This window comes from Lepisosteus oculatus, chromosome 4 (genome assembly GCF_040954835.1).
Source record: "Lepisosteus oculatus isolate fLepOcu1 chromosome 4, fLepOcu1.hap2, whole genome shotgun sequence".
In the NCBI taxonomy this organism is placed as follows: Eukaryota; Metazoa; Chordata; class Actinopteri; order Semionotiformes; family Lepisosteidae; genus Lepisosteus; species Lepisosteus oculatus.
Window position 1 is genome coordinate 35904864 of NC_090699.1, and position 22602 is coordinate 35927465.

Here is a 22602-nt window from a genome sequence, read left to right on the forward strand (position 1 = left end):
GGAATGCACATTGCAAGCTTTTTGCCATTTGCAGCATTTTATTTAGTGATGTCAACTTTTGGCAGTTGTGAGGTGTGGATGTCTCTGCAGGCAGTACGTTAAAACCCCTCTTTCTTGCTGTTGTTGCAGACCTTCTCTCTGTCCTCCCCAACTAGCAGCCCAGTGTACTGCCTGCGCTTCAACACCACCCACCTCTATGCTGCCCTGGCCACTGGCCTCTACGCACTGGATTTTAAAAGACCAGAGTCACGAGGAAGAAAGTGACAGCTCCTGCAGACTTATGTAGGCTACCCATAATGTTGTAGCCCCCTCATCTTGACGAGCAACATGTAGGACTTGGAATGCTTGCTGTGCAGTCAAGTCAGATCGGATGCCTTTTCTTTTAAAAAAAATATTGGTCTTGATTTTGAAAGAGGCCTCATAGCCTTATCCCTTCTTTTTTTTTTTAAAGGTTCCTAGCTTCTTTTTCCGATGGGCCTGTACGCAGACTCTTTCAAAGCAAGAAAAAAAAATCATCAGCATCACGTATTGTAAGAGGACGCGGAAGGGGCATCGTTCGGTTTCTAGATTTTCAAATTCCAGCCGCAGCCAGACGTGCAGCAAGTGTGAAAGACAAGTCCCTTGTATTGGAGTAGACCAGAAAAGTCACTCCAGTTGTGCCTATTGTGTTTCCCATCTGCTAAGACACTCCACAGCTTTAAGCCAAAAGGTCTTACTTGTGCCAAATTGTAATACGTTGCTGATCCAAGAAAAAGCAAACATCCCGTAAGGAAAGCCAGACTGCCAAAGGTGTTTCGGTCGCAGGATTCAAATATGGACCTTGACAAAGAGAAGAGAGATATGAGATCAACGTTCCAGGTTTAAAATCATCTTTCACAACTGTCTCTCTTACCTTTTTATACAATATTTAAATAAATCACATGCTGTGCACAGTCTGGAGTGAATATACTTAACACGCTTACATTGAAACAACATGTACTGATCATACATGGGGGCATCTGGGGGTAGATAAAATATGGGCTTATCTTTTTTTTTACCTCAGGGTTAATGGTGTTCTGTTAATTTTTAAAATATTTTTTTTTAAAAAGTTTTCTGATGGGATTAATAGTATCTTTACATGTACCTTTTTAGAATAAACATATGCTGCCATTAGTAATACGCTAGAGATGCTGCAGCCTGCTGAGCACAGAATTGCAGTACATTGTTTTTCTATTTGGACTTGGACTTGATTGCTTAGTGATTGCATCATAGCCATCACTACAACAGTAGTGTATTTGGACAGGCTCTGGATTTGAGTCACCAGGCACACCCAAGAGCGCCCAATCCACACGGACAAGGGCTGAACCTACTATGTCAATTGACACAGCCCCGTGCTAGGGTGAATTTCAAAACTCTTGAGAATCCTGGCGAATGATTTTACCCCATGTGTTCAAGTCCCAGTCTTTTGGGAGACAAAATGCAAAGTGAAGTTACTTCCAGTTGTTCCACATGAGATCGAGCCGGGTGAATAATTGCTCATTTAAAGCTTTTGTATCATTTCAAAGAAAAAAATAGATTGCAGAATAATCAACAAGCCTGCTGTGGCTTTTTGTCTGTGGTACCCTTTTGACTTTGACAATGTAGACAGCTGCTCAACTTAGTATATTAGTAACTTGGGAATTAGTCAGGAACAGTAAAGAAAATTGCCTTCAGTCTCTCCTTTTGTGCATCTGCGGTGTTCAAGACTTTAAAATGTGTTGTGTGTATGTACATATTCCGAAATGTGATGCTCCTTAACACTTCTCACTGTAGCAAACTAAATTTAGTTAACACATCTTCCTGGTGTATGCAGTGCTGTGCAACTTTGAATTTTGTAGGCTTTAATACAGACTTTTCTTTTAAATCAACAGTAGTCTGTTTTATTTTAATGTTTGAGCTGATTGTGGAATGACAATTTATTTACTTCACTAAATAGAATTCATTTCAGTTATTTACCCCTTCCAGCTGCACCTTGGGTGTTTTTTGTGTGCAAGATAGCTATATTAAAAAAAGTCATTTTATTTAAGATAATTTATTTTGACAGTATACCCTGTTCTCAAAATTGAATTTGAAATCTCTGTATGAGTCTGCTCTGAAGCTTGATCACTGAATGTGGTTATTTGACATTCCTGTAATTTATTTTCTCTCTAAGTCATTGCATCATAGCATATTGTAATGTATACCACATTAAATCACCTGAGTTTGTTCCAACACCAGAGGTTACCCTGGAAGGTGGACATGTGACATGCACACTGGAGCAACTAAACTGTAGCATACGTTTACCAAACGCCTTACACAGTGAGACCCCCCAAAAAAGAAGAAAAAACATTATTGAAATCAAGAACAAGAAAAGCTCTGCTCATAGTCTGGCAAAGTCAATTATGACACCAGAACTTTAAAGCCTGCATTTTCTTGCAGCATAGAAACTTAACTTTTTAGAGGCCACATTTCTACTTGGGGTTAACGCTGACTTGTGTCTTACGGCAGTGTCTGCAGCTAAGAGGGATCTAGCACTTGCATGTAATCTTCTTGGAATGCTTTGTTTCAGATGGTACTGTCCTATCAGACACGGTTTAACGTTCTCATGCCTGAAACAAAGAAAACACACAGCAGCACTGAATCAGAAATGATCCACAATCATTCTCATATTGTTTTCCTTTAAATCAATTTCTTATGGTGTTGTAAATGACTTATTTTAAACTACCTTTATTCTTTACTTCAAAAACAGACAAGTTTGTGATACTGACATACTACATAAGCATTTTGTTTAATTTCCTTTACTTTAGTAACACCAGTTGGACTAAAACCAAATATTGCTTGTAGCCTTACTTTCCACTTACAATTTGGTGATATGTTCTGCAGAAAGCACGATTAAACAGTCTGTCGTAGTGTGTGTTAAATTCTGCAGAACAGCTAGTCCGCAGTGAAGAAGCCCAGGGGGAACAAAGGTCAGGCTTCTTTAAGGGCGGAAAGGTGGGTGGCCAGTCCTGGGGCATGTAGTGTGAGTCTGACATCTGTTGCTTGCAGGGGTAACAAGTGGAATGTCACCTTCGAAATGCTGTTCTTCATTTCACTGTCCCATTTTACAGTGCTTTACAGGTACTTAACAGGAGTTACACATCATTGTTACAGCCAACGTGCCAACACATGTCTTGACATCTGGTAATCCAGGGCCTATGAAAACAAATTTCTTACTCCACAGAAGTTAAAGCCCAGGGATTTTTCATGCTTTTTCAGTCTATACTGAAACGGCGTGCTAGAATGCATCTTTGTTAGTCTGAACACTTAAAAACACACTCTTAGATCAAAAGTTATTAGTAGCTATCCACATTTTCAGACCCATAATCATAGTGTCATTGAAACAAAAATAGGTTTTTCAGTTTATTCCTTCATATACATGCCCACATACCTATGCTTTTACATGATTCAAATTTAAAACAATTCATTATAACCATGTATCTTAAAGGAAGACAATTTTATGTTAAACCAGGATTGGTGAAAAATGTTACAACCCTCTTGATTTATGGGCAGATGATAAAGCACTGATAACCACAATGCCAATTGTAAGATAATACGATATATTTTCTAGGTGTTAAAAATGGGCAAAAGTTATTAATCACCAGTGTTAATTTAGTTCCCAGTTTTTGATTTAGTTATAGTCAACTAAAATGTCTATTAATCATAGTCAATTTCAAGTCACCCACTTAAAATTTACTATAATTTTGACTATAATTAGTCTTACTTTTAGTTGACCAAAACAGAATTGGATTTAGTCACATATTAGTCAAGCAGTTTAATTTGTATAATAAAATATAGAAAGGTATAAAAAATATATTTCTAAGAAAATATTTAACACATCTGATAAAATTCTGTCAAATAGCACAAGTCTTTGTTGCACAGCCTAAAGTGTATTAATCCCCAGGAAGATCAAATGTCAAATACAATAAATAATTGTGCTATAAAGGGTTAGTAATAAATCTTTTACAGAAACATTATGTGAATCTTTCCTAATCTCTTTTGGCACTGTTAACAATAATTACAATAATTACGTTTATAATTTTTCAAAGTTTCAAAGCAATATTAGTATAAATGTATTCACTAGGCTCCTGACAATACTGAAGTAGACATAATTCTAGGGGAATTAATGCATGAGTTACTTCAAAATACTACTGGACAGGACAAGTAATATACTGTATACAGTACATTATTTAACTCACTGGTATAACTTATTAATAACTAGTCCTTTTGATGCTATAATATTTCAGTCAAAAAACTGCCCTAGTCTAAGAGTAGTCTAAATGTTAATGACATCGTGCTAACAAAGTGACAGGCCTTTGCTTTAGGTCTGTCACAAGACCTTCGCTCAATTCCGAAAACTGTCAGCAGTTACATATCAAAAAAGGAACTTTTTCAAGAGCAAAATATTTGCCAGGAAAGTACTTTATTTCTTTTCTTACACCCTATACAAAAACAGGCAAAAAACAACAGAAAATGTGCAAATTGGCATATGCATACAAAGATGCTATACCATCATGTATTTTTAGACTGAAAGTCTATACTTTGTGGCTATGGCCTGCATCTGGGCCCGTCTGTGAGTTATCAGGAGCAGATCATTGTGTTTTACAGTCCACCTCTCCATCACTTGTGGCATTCATCTTCTTCAGCTCTCTCAGAAGCTCCTGTTCCAGCAGCAGAATCTCCTTGGGCTTCTGATACTGCAGGTGAGGAGAGACAAACACATCTGTAAGTATCTGGCACCAGTGGGCCTCTTTCTCCATCTCGGCTCATCTTTAATGCAGCTTTCACACTACTCCCATTTCCTATGAGCCACATCTAGGTAAAATAAGTTTTCTAGTCTTGGTGGACTTGGTGTGATAATGAAAAGCATTACTAGCATAAAATATTAATGATTTTTTTTGTTTCACTACTTTTTATTTTCTATACTAAACACATAAATTGAGGTATCTACAATGATAAAATACTAATTTGCCATACTTTGAAGTGTGAAAGTATGTATCCTTCATTCTAACATTTAAATCCTCTATAAACATTCCAGCTCACCTACTGAGGCTTTTCAAAATATTATAACCAATAAACTTGATGTTACTCACACTTGCACAGTCCATATTCTGTTATACTAGTATAAAGGAAGAAGGTTTAAAAAACTTAAGTGTAAAAATAACATTTTGTATCTCTTGGAGCTCACTCGCTCTTGTGTACGAATCTACTTTTCAGAGGAAGCATCCTTTATAGCAGTGAGCTACCCCCAATTACAAGCAGTGCCCCCCCCCCCATTCATTTCAACTCCAAAGATCAGTAGTAAATTTCACCAAACTTACACTGATGATCAAAGTATTGTTAGCATAGGCAAAGCTGAAAGCAGAGCTATCCAGAGGCAGCTGGCTCCGGTCTAGGTCTGGAATGGAGAACTTCTTAAAATACCTGCACAGGACAGGGTAAAACAACAATACTAATTACTTAATACTGTACGGCAGCGTATAGTCTTTACAATTCCTCTAAGGTCATTCAGTTCACTTTCTACTCACAGAAATTGTTTTTTTTGACAGTGCAGACTAGCATTGACATAAACAGCCTCTTAATCTATGGCATTGAAGTTGTGCTGTTAGCTGTTGTTCTTAGGTCTTAGGTCTTTCTTGGATTAATATGAAGTCATTGTAAATTGCTGCATCTCTTCTCAAGGGTTTCATTGTTAAAGCTTCAGCTAAAAATAAATCCTGTATTGCTGCAATTAATTCCAACTATGAAAAAACTGAGCACCAGCACACCTTGAGCAGCAGTGTCCTCCATCTGTAACTGCTGTGTTGGTGTTTTCCTTTAATCTAAGAATAAAGCTACAAGTAAAACTAGTATTATCAAATGGATGTATCCCTTACCTAAACAAATATCATAACTACTAATAAGACCACACCTAGGGGACACTTATAGCACAGAACTTTCAGCACTGTTCATTTGGAAGAAGAGTCCGTTTGTAGTGCATTAAAACCTGCTTTCTTCCAAGTTCAGACTGTGGCTACCCACAAAATACTGCCTCATTTAACCAGGTCTCTTCTCAGTGTGCGCCATGCCAGCCTAATGCAGCTGCACAGTCAGTGACAAAGAACGGCATCAGCTAAACCACTTTATAAGAAAGTCATTTTCCAGACTGGAGTGACATATGTTTGGTTTGTTGGCCCTTTGCTGCCGTGATCATTGAAAGAGTGCAATAGGTCATGCATACAACAGCTATAAGTTATATGGCATCCAGAAGGATAGTTTGTGACTTTAAGAAAGGTGTTTGAAAAATTCAAGCTACCCTTAATTTTCATTACTTTAAAACTTGATAATCGTCTCTTTAATTAGATTGATTTGTTGTAGCTTGCAAAATTATTGCAAGGTTTGTGTTAAAACGTTAACATGTCATCATGAAGGCTGTAAAAAGCAGGACTGATCGTTTTTTTTTCCAATCTCATAAACTAAAGATGAACTGTGGTTTGGTTGACTTTATTTGTATAACAGACAATTCAAGATATTATTAGCAAAGGGGTAAAGTGACTTAGCCAAAGACTTAGTTTCCTGGGGACTCTGCAGCGAGGCCAAGAGGATTTACAGGAATTAACTAAAAAGACACATGTAACAGTGTATCCTTTGGGATAATCCAGAGTTCCCTCTCTCTTTGGTTTCTGGCATTTGCCACCTCCAAATGTGCATTTTTGCCATGTCTGTAACTACTGGGGTTATTGCTGGGGTGGTAAATCCTAATCAGCTGTCTCTTGACAACAATAAAGTTAAAAATAACTATACACATAAACTTTGGTTTATATTTATGGTACATTGATGTCCACGTACATGTTTTTAACAACATTGCACATTGCACAGGTGTGCTCATGGAAATGTCCTGCCACATTTTTGTACCTGTCCTACTCTTGTGAAGGCTTGGCTGACCTGAGAAAATAATGCCCCCTTTAACACAAGCATCTTAAACTGATGCAGAACTTTTATAACACTTAATTGTAAATTATAACTATTTAAAAAATCTGAAACCAGTTATAAAAAGTAAGTTCTTCAACTGCCAGAGTCCCTATCCCAGTCATTCATAGCAAAAAGAGATATGACTGTAGAAAAGATGCATAGGGAATGTTGGAAACCCAAGGAAGCTATTCAGCTCACCAAGGTTCATCCTTGTTAGACTGTTTCCCCTGGAGTGGTATCCAGTTCCTTTTTGAATAATGCTGTTAACCATGATCCCTCCATTCATAGGGATATTTGCACTAGTTTCCAGTCCCATTGACCTTTGTGGTGAACGTCATAATGACTGAGGTCAAAATGAACCTGAAGTGCAACACTGTATACCCATTTGCACAGTCGGGGTGAGTATTCTTCTACCAATAACATTAAATAGGGTCTTTATCACTCAGGATAAAGCAAATCTCACTCTTAAAACATAATCTCACTGTAGTGGACAGATATTTTTCCCTTTTAATATGGGATTCTGGGTTGAACTGATCATTGTCTACAATGCTTACTCATACAGAATACTCCATGATAATAAAGACTGCATTTGTTGTCAATTTAATTTCTAATCATGTTGGAGGATACAGGACAAGCTGCCACAAAAAAAAGAGTTACTTGAATAATGTAATGTAGTTGTGTAAATTGTAAAGCTGGCTCCTGAACTGATGCGACACGATGTCAAACCACTCCAGTGGGAATGGTGGATAAGTTAACTGCATCCGACTGAGACCTGAGGCAGAAGGCAGGAATGAAATTTAGGACTTATAATGGCATCGCTGGGGCTGTAGGCCTTCATTGTAGGGATTTGTGGGATTATGCAGCACACCTGAGAAACCAGCACTAACCCAAAGAAAAACATACGTTTTCCTCCCATAATATTATTTTTTTCTTTACTCAGAAAAGCCATTCTTAAAGCAGAGTGAGTGATGTAGCACTTGCCTGTACGTGCATCTTAGATTCTGTAATACTCAGATGCATCACGTTTGTTTTATGATGAACAGACAGCCTGGGGATAAGGGATGTTTCAAGTGCAGTTTTTGCACCTGTGCTAACCTCACCAAAAGTTACAGATGAGGCAAGGGGAAACATCAGCTTGGAAGGCCTGCCATTAACTGCTGTGAAAGCAAATGGGAATTATTTACATTTCTCACAATCTTATACTTAAACCAAGATTTGGCAATGTGTTGCATTAAACATCGAATAACTATATAAGAGACTTGTTTTACATTATGTACACAGATACATTCAGTTGAGTATGATCACTTAGAAAAAGCTTCTAATTCTCACTAATCCAAGGAAGAAGGTTGATCTTGAGGAGAACCCTTACAAAAAAAATTTAGGTAGAAGAAAACACTTCAAGGACATTAGTGATTTGCTGGTGAGATTGCTGGCTTAGCATCTTTTTAAAGGCCTGAGTTACAATTGTATTCCCTAGCCAGACTCTATACACGAACCCTGGGAAACCAAGCTTTTTCTGTGAAAGCAAATTATTTAACAGAGGAGAAACAGTATCCTCCTGCAAAGTCCCTGCCAAGATGCAGGGATTCCAGCAATCTGGGGGATTTTAAAGCAGCTGGGTGGCGCAGTGGGACTGGAATAACATTTGAAGAAGCCTGTGGTATAGCTCGGTCTTATCTGGCCACCTGCAATACCACTCTAAAGACATATACATGTTTCCTACTACAGGAACCTATTCTGTGCTGTCTTTAGTTCCTGGATAGTATGTCATACGCTCCTTTTTAATAAGTGTCAAATACAGGGGAAGTGATGATCTTCATATTTAATGTGGACCTTGGTTAAGATGAGAGTATTTCACTACTACACATTATTCTACGCCAATACTGCCATCTATGGGGAGAGAGATGGAAATGCCATTTTATGTAAATACACAGTAGAGGGCACATCAATCAAATATTGGGAACCTAACCATTGTACTCATGAATCTGTAGTTCATCCTATTCATTTAACTAAAGACACATGCTACATCCAAATCAGCTAAATATTTCAATATTCTTCATTTAACAATATTCTCCTAATATACTCCTAAAAAACATTAGGAATTAAAAATGTAAGTGCACTTTTAGTCCAAATATAAGACATGTCATTCTGGTTTTAAAACAACTTTTGAAGAAAGAAGACTTTCTGCAGTATTAAAATGACTATTTTACTCTGTATACTAAATTGTCAATATGTGTTTAACTTTAGCAGTGCAGATTTTTTGGTTTCACTTGCTTTTCATGATTATATTCTGTGACATTTCCTAGCTTGAAAGCTAAGTACTGTAGATGGAGTGCTTCACCTGTTATGAACAATGAGTAACGTATGGATTACTTTTTGTTGGTTGTCCGGACAATGCAGCAACGTTCTGTCTGCTCCACAGAAAGGCTGTAGACCTCTTTGGGATAAGGAAGGTTGCGGATTCTCCACTGAAAACATGTTTTGGTGTCTTTGCGCACGAACACAGGCTGAAAAAAGCAAGGTGACATTCAGGTGATATTTCCTAAAATGTTAAAATGACTGTATACTAAGGGTCTTTCCTGCAGTAACATGTATTTGTTTATATGGAGTATGTTAACAACTGCATTATCATTATAATCTAGACATTTTAAATTATTTTATCAATTTGTTTATTTCTGCCACTACTTTTAATTTCATTTAAACTAGAGGAGTTCCCTGCTCTGTCTCCCATCTGTGACGTCTCATGTTTATTTCTTGGTGCATCTTAATAATCATGACCTCATTTCCCCTAGGACTGTGGGAAATGACAACTATTCCAACAAAGAATTAAAAGGATGAAAGTGGTGTACAAATTGCATTCCTGTGGGGTCTGTGTTCTGTCTCACAGAATTTGTTACCATGTTTATTGTATGTTGTAGTTATTATATTCAGTACATTAAAAAAAATGTTCCCAGTAATGAGGACCATCTAGCTCAGTTTGGATTTTTAGTATCTAATTGATTCAAGCATGTTTTGAAAAGGCCCGGGATATCAACTTGACTGACTTGGCTAAGCTCCCTGTGTCATATGCCCAGAGAAGTTGTGTAAACTACTCTTCTCTTCACTGTAGTTACCTCTCGCATCCTAAGCTTTGTCTTTTACTGTTGGTTCTGTAGACGTTCGTAGGAATGACTGGCATAAACAGAGCCCTAATCTGCTTTTTTAGACTTTAATCAAACACTGAATATACGCACCGTTTTTTTCTGGTTGTGAAAGGATCCACACTAACGTTTCAATATGTATCACACCTTTCAACATGAAAATGAAAGTCTGTTTTCACAGCTGTGCATTTTGCAATACAATTAAAATGCCCTCTTGATGACTGCTTTCAGAGCAATCCTGAGGGTGTGCATGAGAGAGTTCACGTACATTAGAGCTATTTTCCTTTATCAGCTGAGACTCCTGGGCACCTGAAATGGAAGGTCCAGGCTCCCCCACTTCAATTTCCCATTGTCTCTGTGCACCCAGTGCATTCTTCACTCGCCACTTTCGAACTGGAAAAGAAATACAATAGACAAAAGGGCAAAAGCTGCTTTTAGGAATTATTCGTTAAGTTCATCATTCCACAGGAAAAAAAACAAAACAATAAGAGAAATTCTACATTAGTAAAAACTTACGAGTGACAAAAATACAAATTTCATCAAATCCATGTTTAATATAGCTATCACTTACCAATTAATTCATCTGTCTTTATGTCGTATTCTTCTGCCATCTCTTTGCCGTCGGAAAATAGATAATGCACTTTTCTCTTTCCTGCATAAGAAGGAAAAAGAAATCAAAGTTTTCACTTTAAGATGCTCTCAAAGGCTAGTGATGGGCAGATCAGAACTGTCATTGCGCTCACTGTAAAACAAGAACGATCAGACAAACCTCTTTAGACACAGGCATTAAGAATATAAAAATAAAATATTGATACATTTACATTCAAAGTTAGTTCAACTGGCTGTTTCTAGGTATTTCATCGCACGTGTGCATACAAAACTACTCTAAAGAGCCAAAAGCGTTAAATCTAGCATATATCTAAATGGGGTTTCATTAGGACTATGCTACTAATAATGTTATGATGTTACGATTAGTTTACCATCCTGTATTAAAGCCGTTTTCTTTGTAGCTTTCAACGAGTCGAGCCAGCACTGCACCGCCATGTTCACAAAACAGCCACTTCCTTCTGACCCCACGCTCTGCCCGTTGTCATGACAACCACAGACCGTTAACGTACATGGTAATAGGAATAACCCAATAATAATCTTAAATATTTTCATAACTTAATTAATTTAAATATTACTCAATGTTATATTTATAACACAATTAACAACATCGACGTTTTTTATTATATTATTATATTATTTTAGCTGTGTTTTTAAACGACCCGGAACTTCTATGCTATTTAAACCTGAAACCTTTAAAGCTCGTTGCGCAAAGCGAGGTAAGGGAGTTTATTTTAAATGTAGTTTAAATGTTTTTAAACTAATTATTGTAGTTTAAATAACAATGTGGTGCTATTTACAAAATATGTACGTATCACTTAATAGATACATACTGTATATAATACATATAGATGTCAGTATCTCTGTGTACAATATGCTTCATGGTCTTCTCAACAATATTTCGTAACAACCTGCCAATAAGAGCAACCTAAACCCATACGAGTACAATGTATATCACAGTTCTTTTATGTTCAGAATTGCTGTTTTATTCATACTGCAGAATACGACAGCACAAGTGATCAACAATGATAAGCATCCAGAACAGATTTGGCGCGTATTCCAGAAAGTCCCGAAACGTTTTGTGGCGCAGTTCCACTCCAGTATTCCGGCAGCATTGCTTTCAGTCGAGGTTTTAATGAGTGTAACCGTGTGGGGGGATTAAGCTGCATGTTCCAACAGTTCCACTTGTAGTACTGGATTTAGATCTTGTAATTGTTCTGACCAGGGATGGTAATGAAAATCTGTCCATACGTTTCTCAGGCCATAATATTTTCAACAATGAAAGCATGTTCATTGTAGAACAGATAGTTTATACATATTAATGTTTTGTTTTTGTTTTAATTCAAAGGGTGAAGGGTAAATATCTACACCAATATCTCCTAAACAAATCTGTTTTGCAGGGTACGTTCTAAATTTTCATCACGGCTACTAAATATCTTAAGATGCTCTGTAATTTCTTGCTCTCCCGTCACCTAGGACAGTGAATGTATGGAGGCCCGTGGTATTGTAAAAGCATTTCGGAAAGTGAAAAGAATTGGCCATCAGTTGGAGAAAGAAGAAGAACCCCAGAATAAGAAGCAACAGAAGGAGCTGGTTACAGGTAACTGCTTACACTGTGAAATGTCTGCTCTGAGCTCTGAACTACATTGATACCCCAAACTTGATGGAAATTATCCCTAGATTACATTAGACAAATTTGCTGTGTTAGAATCAGATTTGTGTTTGGGAATATTTATAGTGTTCGATTTCCTATTGTTATGAAGGATAAAGAATAGTGTGATGTCAATTTTCTTGCTTTGTACACTTCCCAGCTATAAACGTATGGGACATATTTTAAGGGGCAATAAGTATTGCAGGCAGTAGGAATTTGTAATGGAAAATTCTAAGAAGACATATTTCCTTTTTGTATTAAATCTGTTTGGGGAGTTGGAAAATATTAATTTCTAATAGAGATAATTAATAGTTCTAGTATTTAAGAAACAGAGCAATGCATACCATTGTATGAAATCACATTTCTTCATGCCACCTGCTGTGTTTTCTCTTCTGTTTCAGGCACATGGTTAAATGGTATATGTGCTTATATCATCCAAACTGGGATTGGAAATGCAAGAGCTACAATTTTTCAGACACAGATTGTCCAGAATGGGGGCCAAGTTGTGGACACCTTTTCCCCCTGTGTCACCCATGTTATTGTGGATGACTCTATGAATTATGATCGTGCTTTGCGCCTTCTGAAGGTAGACAAGCTTCCCCCTGCAGTACAGCTGGTGAAGTGCTCTTGGCTGAGTCTGTGCATCACTGAAAAGAAGCTTCTCAACACTGCAGGCTACAGTGTATTCATCCCTGACAGGTGCCCTTTGCATTGTATACAGAAAGAAATGTACCCCTCCTCCAGCCCCTTTTATAAATCTGTTTTGTGCTTGTCTTGGAGGGTTGGGGTGGTAGCATGTCTAGTAATGTTGACCACATATCTATTTTTCCATTAACAGATTCCATCTCTTCCTTGGTGATTTTCTAAGTGTTTACAGGCCCATCAAAAGTTATATTTTCTCCAGCTTGATCTTAATTGTCTTCGAGGTTTCTGTCCAGTGGGGTTGTACCTGGTGGAGCTCAAATACCAGGGTTCTGGACTACCTCAAATGTCTCTTCTTTAAATTAGTGAACATTGCAGAACAGTTGTCTTTAGTATAGCTTTAATATCTCTACTTTTTTCCAGCCTCACATTTACACTTTTATTTAATACAAAGTACATTTGCAATGCTCTTAATTATTAATTGCATTTATATAGCACTTTTCATCCCTGAGGATTTCAAAGCAATTAATGTGCATGAAAGGACCACATCATTCATCACTTAAATGATGCTGTACCCACCTGGATGATGCTCAAGGAGTTCCACTACACAGCAGATCAGATGGAGAAGTGAGAAATGACTTGACATACCAAATTAAGTGTATCCTTTGAGAAGGCCAGATGTATAAACCGAGTGTGGAATTTACCCAGGATGTCAAAGTTAACAGCCCTATGCTAACGAACAGTGCCATGTTATCTTTAATGACTAAGCAGTCAGAACCATGGTTTAACATCTCATCTGAAGTGTTTTCTGTCACCCTACCGTAGCATTTGATTTGGGAATTCTGGTCTTGAGCTAAGAGTGCCACTTACTGGTCCAACAATACATTACAGCAGCAATTTAGAAACGTTAGTGGACTCCCATTTCAATATTGTTCAGGTCTAGTATTTCTTAGGTTCTGAGATCTCGCCAGATTAGACTAGAAGGTGGAAACACTGTTGTTATAAAATTTTCATACAGGACATAGCCTTGTTGAAATGAACATACTTGAACATAGGGGAATCGTTCAGTACTTCCATAAGTATTCCATTCTCGTGTCAGGTCAGCTTTCTCCTTGAGTATCTCTGCTAAACCTGTGTGGTGCACAAGGCCAGTCTGACACATATTAATTTATTTATGGCTCCTTTTCCTTTCTTTGTGTTTGTTTTTGTCACATACATGTTAACGTTTTGTCTAGACTGCTTGATTCAGTGTGACCCATCCTTTTTATGCAAACATAAAAAATCTTCAAGCAAAATGGCAGTTCAAATAAAGAAAGGAGTATCATATTCCTGGATAATTTGCTTGGAATGGTTGACTGGTTGAAGTTCACACTTACTAATTAGGTTTAATTATTTCATTATGTGGATAAGGTTAACAGTCTATTCAGGGCTATGAATGTTTTTTTTTACATATTATGTTTAAATTAAGTACCTCCTTTAAGTTACATGCCTGAAAAAATGTCCATCCATTAGAGCTAATAATTATCAATTAAATTGTCTTAAACTGGAATTAAACTTAAACTGGAAAGACTAAGTAGTACATTATGTGGTGAATATGAATCTGACATTCTTAGAGATATCCTGTCACTAGTATATTAGTTTATGAAGTGAGTATAACAGACATATGCTGTAAACGTCATTCTGTTCTAGAATTCAGTATATGTAGATGGATCATGTGTGATAATGCACACCTACTAACCAATGTAGTTAATACCATTTCCTCTCTATTTGATTTTTTACAATACAGACACCTGGATTCCAATCATGAGCAAGTAAAGGTAAATTCTCTTAATGGTAATGAATCTGCATTGGGAATTAATGTTCAACAGACAAATAATAAGCAGAAGACAGAGAAAGAGGCTACAGTTTCAAAGACTGTCCCGATAGAGGAGTCTGCATCACTGAACACAATTATTTCCAGTCACAGAGCACAGGTATCCTGCCTTATATTAATACATACAATATTTATTTGCTTGTAATTTTGAGGTTGTAAAATACATTTTTGTTGTAATGCAGATGCTTAACTACAGTTGTTTTCCAAATAGTCAATAATATAATAATACAATAACATGCAAGAAAACGCCCAGGATGCTACAATTTTTACCAAATGTTTTGTATCACTTTAGTATTGCTCTGCTAGAATGCCAAAACTCACAACATTTGCTCCAAGAATACATCTGCACACAGTGAAAACACAGTAGTCCTTTTCACATATTTGGGCACAAACATAGTTACATAGTTATCATGACATAGATTTAGTAGTATTGTTCTTTGGGAAAACAAAATACCAAGCTCAGGTCGAGTGAATTCATAAAAACAATAACAGTCATTAGTATTTGAATTTAAATTAGCTAAAATGAGTTGATTAAAACATCTGTGTACAACATCATATAAAAAAAAACATTATTTTAATTTATGTGAGAAGAGATATGACAATACACCACTTGAGAAATGAAGACCCGTCTGGTTGATATTTACCAGGAAGGACTGGCATCTTAATCAAATGCCTCTGTTGCAGATTTAGAACTATCTTACTGCTAGAAATTGGCACACTTTTTCTGTTCCTGCCAGCCTATCCAGCCTATGTCGTTTCTGGAATGACAATGTAACACCACACAGTTCTTGTGTTACAAAGGCACAAGTTAAGAAAACAGTGTTAAGATTCTGCTATAGCTATTTTTTCTTCCTGACAAAAGTAGAACATATGTGGAACAACTGTTCAATCTTCACTAGTTTGCTGCAGCTGTTCAGGAGAAGTGGCAGAACGTTACACAGCTGTTCATAATGTACAGAGGTTGATCTACCCTGTGTATCAACACTGCTATGAAGTATTTTAATTTTTATGGAAGCCATACCTAAGACTAACCTTCTGTTTCCATTTTGCCAGTATGTCACATTTAATAGTGAAAACTGATTATTTGATGTGTGTTTTAACTTTTTCTGTGATTGTTTGATATCTGCTCAAACTATTTGATTAAATCCACCTGATTGTTTTGTTTATGTAGTTCATCAACATATTTTGGGGTTAAAATACTATTGAGCTTAGTTTCGTGCCATTTCACATAAAACAAGACCATCAAAATATGTATTGTGACAAAACACATCTGTTTTTCCTCTTGCCATTTTATTTCAAAGTGAATTTCAAAGTCTGTTATTCTTGTTGCTGTTCTGACTTTAATAGACTTCAGATGATGATGGGAGTGATACTGATGAGGCTGGTGTCTCCCAGAAAGATCTGGAAGCTCTTCTCACAGGCTGCTACCCCACTACAGAGGAACCCAGCCCCGCACAACCAGACCCTGTCACTGGGAAATGGGTCTGTGCTCAGTCCTCAAAAGCAAAGAATGACAATCACAATCGGCACATCACAGACAAGCTGGAAGTTCTGGCCAAGGCTTACACACACCAAGGGGACAAGTGGAGAGCATTGGGATACTCCAAAGCCATCAATGCCCTCAAGAGCTACCACAAACCTGTCTCTTCATATGAGGTAGAAACCACAGTGCCATACTATACAAGAGTCTTCCAATTCAGCATGTTTAAAAGCTACAATGAATCTATAGTTAAATAATCCAGTAGTAAGGATTAAACTGAGTTCTCTAGCTAAGTTTAAATGTGGTGTTACTATTGGCTGTTGCATTAACCAGAAAATGATAAGCTTAATGGCTCCCTTTCATTTATAAACTTTCTGATGACATTTACTGTAATAATTTATTGTCAAATATGTAGAATGGAACACTGTAAAGAATAAGTAAAGATTATTAAAAAGTAGGAAGAAACAACATTTCAGCTTTTGACTGTTTTCAAAAATCACCTGATTCCAGTTTTTTTACACCTCTCCCCCTGACCCCTTTCATGTGGAAAGTCATCTCTCACCTGTGCCCATTCTCACTGATTCTGTCCTTTGGCTTTACTATATATTCCAGCCACTGTACTTTCTCTGATTCACACCTGTAGAAGGCTCATCCGAAATTGAAATATTAAATATGTGGCTAATATATCATATGTGGTTGATCTAATTAAAAATTTAGGAAAGATACATTGGTTTAAAAGGAGCAAGGTACCTTTATCATTCTGATATTAAATGCCCTTTTTCTATTTACAGGAGGCTTGTAAGATACGGGGCATAGGGAAGCGCATGGCAGAGAAGATCAAAGAGATCCTGGAAAGTGGGAACCTTCGCAAACTTGATCACATTGGAGAAAGCGTGCCAGTGCTGGAGCTCTTCACCAACATCTGGGGGGTCGGATCCAAGACTGCCCAGATGTGGTATCAGCAGGTACCATTTGGAAAGGGTCTGGGTCTGGGTCACAAAAACTGATCTCAACATTTTTTTTTAAATATCGCTTATTTAAAGATGCTCAGGAAGTTTAAATAGAACATCTTTTCACATTTTCTACCTCTCTCTTGTATGTGAAGGGTTTTCGCACTCTGGAAGACATCCGCACCAAAGCCGCTCTTACAAGCCAGCAGGTGATTGGACTGAAGCACTATGATGACTTCCTGGATAGAATGCCAAGGGAGGAGGCTGCTGAGATTGAGAAAACGGTAATATTTAGTTATTATGTACTGCTATACTAGAAGTGTAAGGTACAGATCAGATTATAATTATGTGTTCCACTTCATGTGTCTTTTATTAGTAGTGTTTTATCATGAAAGCAACTTTCATGTTTATTTTTCTAACAATTTAAATTTACTCATTTGGTCCAAAGTCAGATATGACTGCATGTTTTGTCTCAAAGGTGAAGCATTTAAATAGGCAATTTTTCAGGTTTTCACAATTTAAATTCCTCTTGCATTTATAAAAAAAAACAAGTTTCATCGTGAGCATTCCATTTTCTGCATCTTGAACACTTAACTTGGAGCTGGAAAGTAGCTATGAAGTTAAGTGTCTAGAAATGGTTAAAATCTCTTTCTTGTGTTTGTGTTAACGGAAGCTTTGCAGTTTTGTTTGAATTTTCTCTTGTTTACCTGCTCCATGGAAAAAAAAAACTAAAGGCCCCTCTTTGAACACTATCAATCCAGTTCCCTTTTAGAGCACTGTATTTAAAATCAAAATAAGAAAGAGAGGGCAAATGTGACTGACAGGTCCTACCGTGCTGTCCTGCCTCCTTACAGTAACCATAGCAGCAGCAACCACCCCAGTCCTGTCAGTCAGCTATGGGTACTGGACCTGAAGAATACAGGCCATCCTGGAGACCTCCAGTCCCTCTCTCCCCGGCATTCCTCCTGTCCTAAATAAAAGGAGACAAAAAAGCAGATTCGAGAATCTCGTCCCACTTCGCAAGTCAATCATTAGAATCCCGATTGTCAGCCTGAGAGTTGAGGACTAATCCTATTGTTTTTCTTATGGGATTACTCGTCCTAGATCTCTCGCTCCCATTGGGTCTGTCCAGGAGAATAGGGGGATTAAGGGGATTAGCCTGTGTCCTCCTAACTTGTCAAACTGAGATCTAAGGAGCCATTGACTTCTCTGACTTCAATGAGACAGACACCTAAATAATAATAATAAAAGCCTTTGAAAAAAGAAAAATGTCTAAAGGAACAATGCAATTTGTTTGCTGTTGTCCCTTTAACTTGGATGAAAGGTTCAAAAAGACTCCAAAATACAGGGAAGGAGAATCTTAACAGGGATGAAGGTGGAATTTAATGGAATAATTTTCTTCTGCCCTGAAAAAACAATGCCCAAAATATTTCAGAAAGGATATTCTTTAAAAATACAGATTTTAAAATAACTTCAGGAAGAGAATGAAAGTAGCAACATTTTATTGGGGTTTTTGAAGTATGAGCATCGCAATTGTATATTACATCACTCATGGACTTCAGTTCCTTAATAACAGGTATCCAGGCTATGAAGTTTTACTGGATATCTCAAATTCCATAATGTCAAAACCTGCAAATATTTCATTTGTCTTTTGAATTAAAATAAACATGCCCTGGTAGTTTTAGAAAAGGTTACATTGTTTACAGACTTGCCCAGTGCTTGTTTTACTTGAATAACTCCATTGCCGATATGCAACCATTCATAAGGGAGTGGCTCAATGAAAAGGAATAGGAGCTTAAAATAGTTCAGGTGGATAGCTGCGTCAGCATGCGTAATCTGCAAAGGAACAAGTAAAAGGTTTATTCCATGCTGAAAAGAGAAGAGAGAAAATGCAATGTTTTGGCTGTAAAGTCTTCTTCAGGTGTCACCAGTATGGTATGTTTTTAGCCTTTCATAACCTACATTAAGCACCAGACTCACTCCTACATTAGAAAGCATGATCTGCAGTCTTTTTCATTGAATTGTTGAGGTAATAAAATATTTTAATGCAAAACACCTGTAGAAAGAGCCTACATGTTTCTTCTTCTTACTTTTCAGCATGGAATTAGCCTTTACTTGTTCGTTTATGTTTCAAATAACTCACCATGTCTTGTAAATTGCAGCAATTGACAAGTAAAAAATGTAATTCCAAGTTAAAGTCTTGCATAAAAGAAGATATTCTGTTTCAACACTTTTTCAGTGGTTTCACAGGCCCTCATTAACACTAAACTACCTAGTGTTATTTCATAATTAAAATAATGTCTGGGACTACACAGCAATTTTTAATTTGTGAATCCAGATCATATTATATTCTGGCAAGGCTGACAGAAGCCTAGTATCTTTGAAATGCAAATATTAATAAAACTATCTAATTCCAAGGGATGTTTTTTTTTTCAAAAAACTCCAAGTGGCCTTGTTTGAAAAGTTCCAGCCTCTTTGCATTGCCTGTTGTGTGAGCTCAGGTGAAGGAAGCGGCTCTGTCTTTGAACCCGGGGCTGCTAGCGGTGGCGTGCGGCTCCTACCGAAGAGGGAAACCCACCTGTGGAGATGTAGACATTCTCATCACTCACCCAGATGGGAAATCCCACAAGGGCATCTTCAGTAAAATACTGCACATCCTCCATCAAAGTGGTATGACGAGTACATATGACTTCCCATTGTTACCATTCCTTCCTACTGTGTGCTTTATTTATTTGTATTGCGTACAAATTTATTTTAAACAATATGAATGAATGTAAATTGCTGATGCAACTGTAACCAAAACAATAAATTATGATAGCTTTGTTTAGCTGCAAACTCCTTTCAATGACATCAGTTTTACGAATTCCTTGAATACATTTTTCTCGGTTAAACTTATAACGTTATGGTCAGCCATTCATTTATTTGCTTTATGTAATCACATATAATATTTTCATATAAACAGGTTTGATTTTTTGCATACTCTAGCACAGATAGAAAAACATTATTTGTTGGTCTTAAGGGGAGTTTTTCATGGCTAGAACCTTTGGGAAAAGACAATGCTTTTGTAAAAAGAATATCATGATACCTGTGAAGACGTGTTGTTGAAATCCTCTGCAGATTCCTGTGCTGAGGAGAGAGCCTCTTTAACCACTGTCACTCCAAAATAGTTCAACACTTTGCTCTTTATGATCAAGGCTTTCTGACAGATGATCTGGTCAGCCATGAGGAGAATGGGGAACAGAAGAAGTACCTGGGGGTATGCCGTCTGCCAGGCCCCGAGTCCCGCCACCGTCGACTGGACATCATTGTGGTGCCTTACAGTGAGTTTGCCTGCGCCATCTTGTACTTCACTGGCTCGGCTCACTTCAACCGCTCCATGAGGGCTCTGGCCAAAACGAAGAACATGAGCCTGTCGGAGCATTCACTCAACAAGGATGTGCTGCGACAGGGCAGCCTGAAGGTGAGCACAGGCGCCCCCCTTCCCACGCCCACAGAGAAGGATGTCTTCAGGCACCTGGGTCTGCCCTACAGGGAGCCACAGGACAGAGACTGGTGAGGGCCCTCTGTACAGCTCTGTGTAAAGACGTGCGCATTACTGCTTTGAGGAAGAGCTGCTAGAATCCAAGGTCTCAGCTGTGACTTGTGACAGGTTGGGAGGAGTTCTATGAAAAGGGTAAAAAGAGTCATTTTATTTGCTGGACATACTTAAACGTAAATGAATGTCAGTGAGTTTTCCTCAAATTGGTTCTCAGAGAAGAATGTGAAGGTAGACCGTTAAATAATGTGCACAGTAAAACTGTAGCAGGAGCCTTGAGACTGGTTTTAACTTGATCCTCTTAAGCCACTGAGATAACCCTCCAGAACGTAACAGGGACTAAAATAATTTCCTGATTTTACAAACCTTTCTGTAGAGCTAATGAAAGATATCATAACTGATTTTAACATATTTTTCCCGTATAATGTATTTAGTACTTTTTATTTATAGCTTCATCTGTCCCCTATGAATTGTTGGGGGCTTAAACTGGATCAAATATATTTTTTCTGGATTTATAATGAGGCTTATTATGCAAAGCCACATCCATGCAGATAATAAAATATGAATATTATTGCCTTTACATGTGTTGGATTTGGACTGTATGCTGCACATTGTTGGTGGTGGAGGGCGGTCCCCATTACCTGTAAAGCGCTTTGAGTGGAGTGTCAAGAAAAGCGCTATGTAAGTGTAAGCAATTAATTAAAGTAAATAAAACCTGTTCTAAAATAAATCATAAAGCGTCCTTTAAATTAGATTAAGAAAAGTATATCCAAGAGCGAGATTTTTAACTTGCAAGTTTAAAGAGTTATGGTTGTATTATAAAGAAATCGTAATTTTCACAAAACTGAAACTACAGTCCACAACTGGCGAAATACGAAGTTGTGTAAATGGTGGAATTGCGCGCCATCGTGTGGCTGCAAAATAAATCCGAATTTTGAATCTCTCGTGATCTACTCGAGAGTTCCGTGTGGTATTTCGGAAATATGCGCTATGCATTGAGCAAGATGCATAAAAAATATTAAAATGTGGAGGAGCGGACTCTTCATACCAAATATAAATAAATAAAAACTGTTTTTAAAATGTAAATTGAATGTGTATTAGTAGGTATAGAAAATGGGGTTTCAATTTCCAATGTAATATACAAACCACAAAATAAAAGATTGAAACAAGCTTGTGCTGATTCATTTATTAATACATTGTAATCAAATGGAACACACTGTAATGTGAAAGTGAAAAGTGTATTCTGTAATGGCAGATTCTAACAGCTGCTGGATTTGTATTTCTGAATTTTTATTGCCTTTTATTGAAGAACTATGTGTCATTGCACTGTTGCTCAGTTATTCAAACTAGAATCCCAAAACAGAACGTTGCCCTACCAGTTAGACATACTGTTCAGAATAGATGTAGAACTTGTACACTCCACTTCACCAACCCAGATACCAGATGATATTCCCAGATCTCATTATGTTCCCAGTAGTAAAATTACACTATTTTGTTGTTAGAATTCTTCTCCTTGGCATCAAACTGCTGAAATAAACTTAAGTATTTAAAGAAGCATACAGGACCTTCTGTTCAGAATTGAAGGTCATGCTTTTGTTTTTTTTACATTCTTTGACTGGAAGCAAAGATCAGAAATACTGTATGATGTGTTAAGTTTCTTTTGATGCTTAGTATATCATCCTTGTTTATGAATGTATGGTTTTAGAAAAGGCATACCTGTTTTGGATGCTTTTATATA

General features: G+C 37.3%; 3 protein-coding genes across 4 annotated transcripts in view; 2 read left to right on the forward strand and 1 right to left on the reverse strand.

The window, feature by feature from the left end:
* fbxw4 (F-box and WD repeat domain containing 4) overlaps positions 1 to 1886 on the forward strand; it is a 53770-nt gene extending 51884 nt beyond the window's left edge. The window contains exon 9 of the mRNA XM_006630809.3: positions 130 to 1886. Within this exon, the coding sequence (XP_006630872.2) occupies positions 130 to 264 (135 nt within the window). The 3' untranslated portion in view covers positions 265 to 1886. The remainder of the gene's footprint in view (positions 1 to 129) is intronic.
* Positions 1887 to 4440: 2554 nt separating this feature from the next.
* dpcd (deleted in primary ciliary dyskinesia homolog (mouse)) lies at positions 4441 to 11199 on the reverse strand. The gene is made up of 6 exons (XM_006630749.3): positions 11108 to 11199; positions 10699 to 10779; positions 10396 to 10520; positions 9361 to 9494; positions 5358 to 5460; positions 4441 to 4733 (listed from the first exon to the last, which is right to left on the reverse strand). Exons 1-6 carry the CDS (start codon positions 11169 to 11171, stop codon positions 4629 to 4631), a joined length of 612 nt encoding a protein of 203 aa, XP_006630812.2. The 5' UTR covers positions 11172 to 11199; the 3' UTR covers positions 4441 to 4628.
* A 155-nt stretch (positions 11200 to 11354) lies between these two features.
* poll (polymerase (DNA directed), lambda) lies at positions 11355 to 22033 on the forward strand. 2 transcript variants are annotated; one of them, XM_015347627.2, is made up of 9 exons: positions 11355 to 11452; positions 12210 to 12333; positions 12786 to 13083; positions 14813 to 14999; positions 16247 to 16555; positions 17171 to 17344; positions 17485 to 17613; positions 19831 to 19999; positions 20524 to 22033. In XM_015347627.2, the coding sequence occupies exons 2-9, from the start codon at positions 12222 to 12224 to the stop codon at positions 20883 to 20885; spliced, it is 1740 nt and encodes a 579-aa protein (XP_015203113.2). In that variant the 5' UTR covers positions 11355 to 11452; positions 12210 to 12221; the 3' UTR covers positions 20886 to 22033. The 2 variants fall into 2 exon arrangements, with proteins under 2 accessions (XP_015203113.2, XP_069045256.1); XM_069189155.1 differs by lacking the exons at positions 11355 to 11452; positions 12210 to 12333; positions 12786 to 13083 and adding an exon at positions 13527 to 13653.
* The last annotated feature ends 569 nt before the right edge of the window (positions 22034 to 22602 follow it).

What these genes read in the sequence shown, in the direction of transcription:
- dpcd (XM_006630749.3), bottom strand. Translation starts at nt 11,171, where the DNA reads ATGGCGGTGCAGTGCTGGCTCGACTCGTTGAAAGCTACAAAGAAAACG. An exon ending in AACGGCTTTAATACAGGATG is followed by an intron (nt 10,780 to 11,107) that starts GTAAACTAATCG and finishes CTTCTTATGCAG; the next exon opens with GAAAGAGAAAAGTGCATTAT. An exon ending in TAAAGGAAAATAGCTCTAAT is followed by an intron (nt 9,495 to 10,395) that starts GTACGTGAACTC and finishes TGCTTTTTTCAG; the next exon opens with CCTGTGTTCGTGCGCAAAGA.
- poll (XM_015347627.2), top strand. Translation starts at nt 12,222, where the DNA reads ATGGAGGCCCGTGGTATTGTAAAAGCATTTCGGAAAGTGAAAAGAATT. An exon ending in CCCAGATGTGGTATCAGCAG is followed by an intron (nt 17,345 to 17,484) that starts GTACCATTTGGA and finishes TTGTATGTGAAG; the next exon opens with GGTTTTCGCACTCTGGAAGA. An exon ending in CTGCTGAGATTGAGAAAACG is followed by an intron (nt 17,614 to 19,830) that starts GTAATATTTAGT and finishes GTGTGAGCTCAG; the next exon opens with GTGAAGGAAGCGGCTCTGTC.